This window comes from Curcuma longa, unplaced genomic scaffold (assembly GCF_044706935.1).
Source record: "Curcuma longa cultivar G26 ecotype Majalengka, Jawa Barat unplaced genomic scaffold, ITB_CL_G26_1.1 contig_20744, whole genome shotgun sequence".
NCBI lineage: Eukaryota > Viridiplantae > Streptophyta > Magnoliopsida > Zingiberales > Zingiberaceae > Curcuma > Curcuma longa.
In genome coordinates, this window is record NW_027431467.1 from 5,427 (window position 1) to 13,636 (window position 8,210).

The 8,210-nt window shown below is 36.5% G+C and overlaps 1 protein-coding gene and 1 long non-coding RNA gene across 2 annotated transcripts; both read left to right on the forward strand.

The window, feature by feature from the left end:
- The first annotated feature begins 5,128 nt into the window (after positions 1–5,128).
- On the forward strand, positions 5,129–6,227 carry LOC141817497 (uncharacterized). Its single transcript, XR_012600835.1, has 3 exons — positions 5,129–5,232; positions 5,970–6,058; positions 6,176–6,227. It is a non-coding gene; the product is annotated as an uncharacterized LOC141817497 (long non-coding RNA).
- Positions 6,228–6,848: 621 nt separating this feature from the next.
- Positions 6,849–7,531, forward strand: LOC141817496 (tubby-like F-box protein 8). The gene is made up of 4 exons (XM_074705139.1): positions 6,849–6,944; positions 7,019–7,151; positions 7,235–7,283; positions 7,328–7,531. Exons 1-4 carry the CDS (start codon positions 6,911–6,913, stop codon positions 7,523–7,525), a joined length of 414 nt encoding a protein of 137 aa, XP_074561240.1. The 5' UTR covers positions 6,849–6,910; the 3' UTR covers positions 7,526–7,531.
- The last annotated feature ends 679 nt before the right edge of the window (positions 7,532–8,210 follow it).

Here is an 8,210-nt window from a genome sequence, read left to right on the forward strand (position 1 = left end):
TATTTCAATAAATGGTGAACCTATTTGTATGATTTTTAACTCTCGGGACATAGTTGAGTTGGTTACGGTGGAGCAAACTTACAGAAGAGGGCAAAGGTTTGAATATCGTCGAAACCGAGCAATATCCTCCTCCGTCGTGATCAACTGTAGTTTTTCGATTTACCTCCTCACAGATAGTTATGGGATCAACCGTGTGAGACTGCTAGGTGGTAGATTTTTTATCTTTTGCAGAAGAATCATTTTGGAATTTGAACTAGTTTAATTAGTTATGAATTTTTGTTAATTGGATGATATCATAATTTTAAATAATTAAATAATTGGTGAGAGATCAATTTTTTTATTAAGCTTTTGGGTATAAAATTCGTACTTAATGATGCGACCAACAGCACCACCATATTCATGCATAAAAAAAAAATAGAAATTTACATGATGTAAGGGTTAGAAATAGGAGAACGAGCATGTTGACTAACTAATTAGTGAACTTAAAGTCCAACTTGCTTGATTGATTGACAGGGGAAATTACAAGGACGTCAATATGTCTTATTATGTGAAAATTAAACTGATTGAGTTCGATTGGTGAGAAAAAAGTTTGTCAATAAATTTCTAGATTAATTTAGAAAAAACTGTCCTAATAAAATACATTGAAATTGAAATATTTTGTAGGTCAATACTATGCAAATTATTCAACCATGTTGGTTCATAAATTAACGTCAGAAGCCATCATACAATTTGGCCTAAATTTCAAGCTATTGGAGTTTATAAATTATCAACAATAATTACTTTGACTAATTCAAAAGAGCAATGACTAATATATAAATTTTAATTTATTTTGTATAAAAATATCTCTTTAACATAGGGTATGCATATTTTACTTATTATATATATATATATATATATTGATCCGGATGGAATGACATGGGCAAAACATGTAGGATAAAGAGAGTCCCTCAGAAGACACGTGGCAAGGACGGAACATCCAGCAAGGAAAACTCATATCCCCTAGGAGGAGAGGAAGGGGATTTAAACCCAAATCTCAGGATGGAGAATGACCTCCCCCGGCACCATGGCAGAGAAGTCCTACTAACAACCCTGACCTGTCCCCAGGAGAAGAACTACCGGGGGCCCACCTAGCCTCGAGATCAGCACATACCTCAACATCTCAGATACACCCCCCCTTTACAGCTAGGGATAACGCCCTACACAGACTATACAACCGACCTCACTAAGGGATTGTACGCCTGCGCTATTGACATCCGGCAAACTCAAGTAGGCACAACAGCCCCTAGCCCACCTACCAGCCAGGACAGAAGTAAGGTCATTACACCAGCCTAGCTCCTTCAGACCCGCCCGATATCTTGCAACTATCAAGGAAGTAAAACTACACCCAAGAGCCGACCTCATGACTAGGTCGCCGCAGCATAAGCCGACCTCACAATCAGGTCGCCGCATCATAAGCCGACCTCAGGACCAGGTCACTACATCACAACCCAACCTCTAGACCAAACTGTCACCTCGTACGCCGACCTCAAGGCTCGACGGTCACAGCAGGGGCTAGCACCTGGGTGTAGCAGCCTGGCCCTATCTCGAAGGAAGGACTTCCTATTAATATCTTCCACCACAAAACACATAAGGAGATCGGAAGAAGACCCGCCTACCTACACGGCTAGGAATATTCTACATCAGCGCATCTCAACCCTACATATTGGTCACGCCCGACGCGGGGATGATACTAACGGATAACGATCAAGGCTCCCTCACCAAACTTATCCGCAGGAGGCGATTTAGATAATCCAATCTCATTTACCGAGTCTCAGACAATCACAACCCTCCAAAGAAGATAAGATATATAGAAGAGTCGTCTGATTTGTATAATCTATCACATATCAGATCCGGAGATCTCGCCATCTCCTCCAATCCCAGGCCGCTGGATCCAAAAGTATCGCTCCCCCTCGCTCTATATAAACCTTACAGGTACGACATTCAACCCATCTTGAATCCGGAGGGTACACTTGCATTTTCTGGATCTGACTTGAGCGTCGGAGTGGCCACGCCGGGATCCCCCGGCGCCCAGCTAATCCGTGCGTTCAGTACCCCCTTCGCAGGTCCTTTTTCTTCCGCTGTGGAAACCTCGGGTGACGCGGCCTCCCCCTTTGTCTGGTGATTCAGCTGTCGTCGGTAAGGAGCCGGAACATATATATAAAGCGTCTGTAATATCATATTTGGAGATGAAGTGACTGCTCTCGAGGTATAACTGAGTTGGTTACGATGTGTAATGACTATGACACAGGAAATATGGGCTCAACAAGCACGATGTGTGGTGATCTCGTTGGTGCACTCATCTCAGAAATATGGGCTATCATGGGCTATAGCCCAGCCCCGGCCCATTGCCCAACCCAAATATATTTTTTTTATTATGGTGCATTGAAATCTAATTGATCAAATGGTCGAGGAAGAATATATACCAAACGAAAGTTCAATAAATTTCTAGATTATTTTAGGCAAAACTGTCCTAATAAAATACATTGAAATTAAAATATTTTATCGATCAACACTTAATGCAAATTCTTGAACCATGTTTATGATGGGGAAGTCTTGAAAAACCGTTCCGGTAAATTCTTGCAGAACAAAAATTTTTCCGAAACAATCTTAAGTTGCCCGATCGTTGGGCTCTTGTGTTTGGTTTACAGGATCCAATATAAAAAGCATAATTTAATTTAAAGCGGAAACATTAAATTATACCTCTTCGGATGAAGGATATGGATGACCCCTCGATCTTCTGCTGTATTCCTCTCCTCTTTCTCGAACGTTGTGTGGGCAACGATCCTTCGAGAATATCTCCACCAGAATTCTCCACCAGAATTCTCCTCTCCGATGGCTTTCAGGCTTTCCTCCCGAAAAGAAGAAAAGAAGAAGAAGAAGAGGCTAAGAGGGTTGGCTTGCCGAGAGAGTCTCGGCCACCACCACAAGATTTTGTGTCTTCTCAAAACCAAGCCTTGCCCTTTCTTTTATAGCCTAGCCATCCTTTATTTATGGTATAATTGATCCATAAACATGGCATGATTTGATTCAATCAAATCGGAGAGATTTAGATTAATTCCGGAAGTTACCAATTCTGTCTGCGGAAGAAATAAAATTATGATTTTAATCAAATCAAATCTCATCAAGATTTGATTCTAATCAAATCAAATCTCATCCAGATTTGATTCTAATCAAATCTTATCCAGATTTGATTAGTAAAATCATAATTAATTTTCTCTGCGGAAGAAAATTAATAATTTTGTAACGGAAATTTTAATCGGAATTTCTTAATAAAATTTTTCTCCAGAAAAATAATTTTAGAAATTCTTAAAATTTCTTATCCGAAATTTCATATAATTTTCTTAGGTGGATACGAGGTTTTATCCAGAGGCTACAGCAGGGACCTAGAGGAGAAATTGGTTTTGGCCTCCTGATGAACTTGGGCTGTGTTCTCCCTGAACACCCAACTCAAGCTCATCAATAATAACTCATTCCACTAGAGAGTTATTATTGCACTACCGCACCAATCTCATATTATTGTATGAGCTCCTTCTTACTATAAGTACATTAATCTCCCTGTGTTTAAGATATCGTATGTCCGTCAATTAAATGAGTTACTGACAACTCGAATTTAATAAACTTCTAATCCAAGAGTAGTACCACTCAACCTCATTATCATGCGGACAAGGTCCACCTGCAGGGTTTACATGATAATCCTTATGAGCTCCTCAAGGGGACATCATCAGCCTAGATTATAGGACACAGTTTCCTTCTATAATCAACAACACACCATGTACATAATACTACTTTCCAACTCATCGGGCCACTACAAGAAAATCGGTCTTTAACAACACTCAAAAGACATCGGTTTTATGACAAAACCGATGTCTTTTACTTTTTTACAACGATTTTAAGAAAAACCGATGTCTTTGAGAGGTTGATGGGAGACTACGACAACGATTTTTGGAGGATACAACAACGGTTTCAAAACTGTTGTCTATGTCCGCCTACAACAACGGTTTTTGAAGACTACGACAACAGTTTGAAAACCGTTGTCTATTTACGGTTTCAACAACGGTTTTGGAAGCTATAACAACAATTTAAAACCGATGTCTATTTGCGCTTTCAACAACGGTTTTGAAAGCTATAATAACAATTTAAAACCGTTGATTGGAGACTACGACAACGATTTTTAGAGGAAACAACAACGGTTTTAAAACCGTTGTCTATGTCCGCTATTTTGGGACTATAACAACGGTTTTTGAAGACTACGACAACGGTTTGAAAACCGTTGTCTATGTGGGACGACAACAACGGTTTTGGAAGCTACAACAACGGTTTTAAAACTGTTGTATATTTTTGTTTTTTTTTCATTCCCTCTCTCCCTTTAAACTCGTTTTGTTTTTTTGACTTTCTATGATATTTAACTATGATTCACTACAAGAAAATTGCCATATACCCACGGTAAGCTTTAGCTACGCATATACAAACTGTAGGTAAAGGTAACATATAGCCACAGATATATGACATCGTCACTATAAGTTATAGGGACAGATATCAATACTGTGGCTATTGGATATCTATACCTACACTTATATTTTACTGTCACTATAATTTTTTTTACTGTGGGTATAGGTAATATATACCTATACTTATAATTTACCGTCACTAGAAATTTTACTGGTATTATAAATAATTTTTAATGACATTTATCAAAATAAATTAGTTTAAATATTAAAGTATCATATTAAATTATTTATGATGATAAATAATATTACATATAATTTATTTTAAAAATAAATATTAAAAATCAATTTTAAATTTATATGAGTGATAGATTTGTTACAGATATACAAATGTTTTTTAAAATATAATATCTAAAAAGAATTTAAGATGAAATATAAAACTAATTTAAAATAATATTTCATATAAATTTATTTTAAAAATAAATATTAAAAAACAAATATTTTATTTTTCCCATCTATTAACTCTAATCAATTTCTTATCTTTATAAATCCCGCTCCTAATCTAATTCTGTATCGTAACTAAGCCTCCTCATTAGGGCACGAGGTCGCGCACCTTGCGTGGCGGCGAAGACGCCCAAGCCACACTCACGGCGACAAGGATGCCCGCGACCACTTCAAAGCCGCCATTGGTAAGCCTCCAATGCTCAACATCGTCACCTTCGCCAAAATTGAAAGCGACTAAATCAAGGTTTTTTCTTTCCCCAAATCGCATTACAGAATCTAAGTTTTAAAATCCTCCTCTCTTTCTCTCTGATTCGTTTTAAAATCCTCATCTCTTTCTCACTGATTCACAATGGTTGCAGTACTTGAGATGAGGTTAAGATCTAGGGTTTTGTTCTTATTGCATAGGATTTCTTTTCAACTGTCAAAGATGAGGCTATATGATCACATTATTCCAAATGGTTAACTGTGTAGTGTAGCAATGAGCATGCAATTTTAGTATCACAAAGGCGTTCACTTAAAAATCATCAAGTCTAGATTTTCTGAGTTACAAACTAATTTTGGAATAATGTACCTTTTTGTTTGAGTAGAATTATACTGGCTCTTGCTTTATTTGTTTCTTCATGTATAAGATCTCAAATGACGTTACCTACTACCAAGAAAGCCCATCTGATTTAACGTCTTCAATTTGAGACAATTTAAGACAGATGTTAATATTCAATTTGAGATTAAGAAGCTCTGCCAGGATGTGGAAGAATATGTAAAACAATTCCCTACTCTTGGATTTGAGAAGGAAACAATGAAATACAAAGACAAAGGGAAGAATATGCAAAACAATTCCCTACTCTTGGTTTATGCTCACTATAATGCTGTGCCTATAGTTGACTATATAATATTTTGATTTACATTTTTATAGTTAAGCCAAATTGATTTTAGGACTACAAGCTTTTTCTATTTAATCATTGAATCCTCCTCCAATTTTAGACTCATTGCAAAGCCAATCCAAAGTTTGACTTCCACAATTATATGATTAGGGCACTCGAAGCTGATTTTAAGAAAGTTGTTGGTGTAAGGTAATTGAAATCATAAAGCTATTTTTGACACTTAACCAATTCATGGTACTTATCAGTTTAAACAATAATTTTAAAATTAGTCTACTATTGGATCCTTATATTTCTCTTTCTTTTCAGCTGGTATCTCTGGGTGTTTGTCATCATTTTCTTGTTGCTGAATATTAATGGTAAGATACCGTCTAGAACTTTTTCTTTAGAAGTGAATGTTTTCTTTTGCTTTTTTAGTAGGTTTAGATACAATTTTCAAGATTGTGCAAATTTATGTAGGAATTTTCCTTAGGTTCTTTTGCAATACCAAAGATTTTTTGTGCTACAAATATTCTAAGGTATAAATAAGATGGAATAAGAAATTAGCCAAAAAATTTACATATATGGTTGGCAATCTCTTCTATGGCTATTTGTTTTTTATTCACTAAAATGAATGTATATGGGCATCTTTGAGCTCCTACTATGTATTCTGTGAAGAACAAGCTAAGCTATTAAAAAGTCATAGGCGGTCAATGTATTGCCCACTTGGATTTCTCCATTATTTAGAGTTCCTTCAATTGAGCTTATGCATTCACAAATTGAGCTTATGCTAAGGAAAAGGTGGCAGATTCAACCATGTGTAAGCAACTTCTGCAATCCTATTCATGAATCTAGAATTCTGTTTCTTCTTTGGCTGACAAATTTCGTATTTACATTCTGTTTTTGTGAGGTTAATTATAACCCTCAGATTTTCCATATCTACTCCTATACTAAGAGTGAGTTGCTGCTTTTGCAAGATAAATTTACAGTGAATACACTTTTGCCTCTTAATTTAGCTCTCTATAGAAGTTGGTTGATGCTGTTCTTCATTTAGGCATTCTGGATATGACACATCCTGCTTCATTCTTCTTTTTAGCTTGTAATAATATTATTATTATTTTGAATAAATTGTCTTGTTTCTATTTTCATTCATTACTGGATTTTGATGTGCAGCTGTGCTTGTTGAGAATGGGAAGTTTCTCTTATCTGCTAAAAAGAACAGGAAAACTACCTGTACAGAATACACAATTTCAATAGATGCTGCCAAGATATCAAGGTCAAGCAGTGCATATATTGGGAAGTTGAGGTACTGATTCTTTCAAAGATCTCCTGTAAATTATAGCTGGATGCGAAAAAGCTGAATCTAGTTAGTTTCATCTGACATTACAGGTCAAATTTTGTCGGCACAAACTTCAGAATCTATGACACTCAGCCTCCTGCTTCATTCTTCTTTTTAGAAGTTGGTTGATCGCAGCAACACAGCCAGCCACTGCCACGCCTGCTGCTGGTGCGGCAACTGCAACACAGCCTGCTGCTGCACCAGGGCACGACAAGATCCTACTGCAATTCGGAAAGGTTGCAAAAGACACTTTCACAATGGACTATCGCTATCCGCTCTCTGCATTCCAAGCATTTGCCATCTGTTTAAGTAGTTTCGATACCAAATTGGCCTGTGAATAGAATAAGAACTGCAACTTTGTAATTTTTGTTAGTTACTTTTGATTATTTGTAAATATTGAGGTGATTAAATATATCGGTGCTTTTGTATTTGTGATTTGTTTGATGAATTTATAATATTATGATAATTTTGTCATCTTGATCGATCATAAGTTTTAAATTCAATGACATCGGTTTGGAAGCGTTGTCGTTAAGTGATATTACATCGGTCGAAAACCGTTTTTAAAATTGATTTAAACATATATTACATCGGTTTTACACCGTTGCAAAACCGATGTCGTTGTGATATTACATCGGTCGTAAACCGTTGTTAAAATTGATGTTAAACATATATTACATCGGTTTTACACCGTTGCAAAACCGATGTCGTTGTGATATTATATATTACATCGGTTTTACACCGTTGTAAAATCGATGTCGTTGTGATATTACATCGGTCGAAAACCGTTGTTAAAATTGATGTTAAACAGATATTACATCGGTTTTACACCGTTGCAAAACTGATGTCGTTGAGTGATATTACAACGGTTTGACATCGGTTACAAACCGATGTCGTTGAGGTGTATTACATCGGTTACAAACCGATGTCTAAAATGTCATACCTTTTACAACGCCTTCATAGACATCAGTCGATTTTCTCATAGACATCGGTTTTCCACCGATGTCTATGACTGTTTTTGTTGTAGTG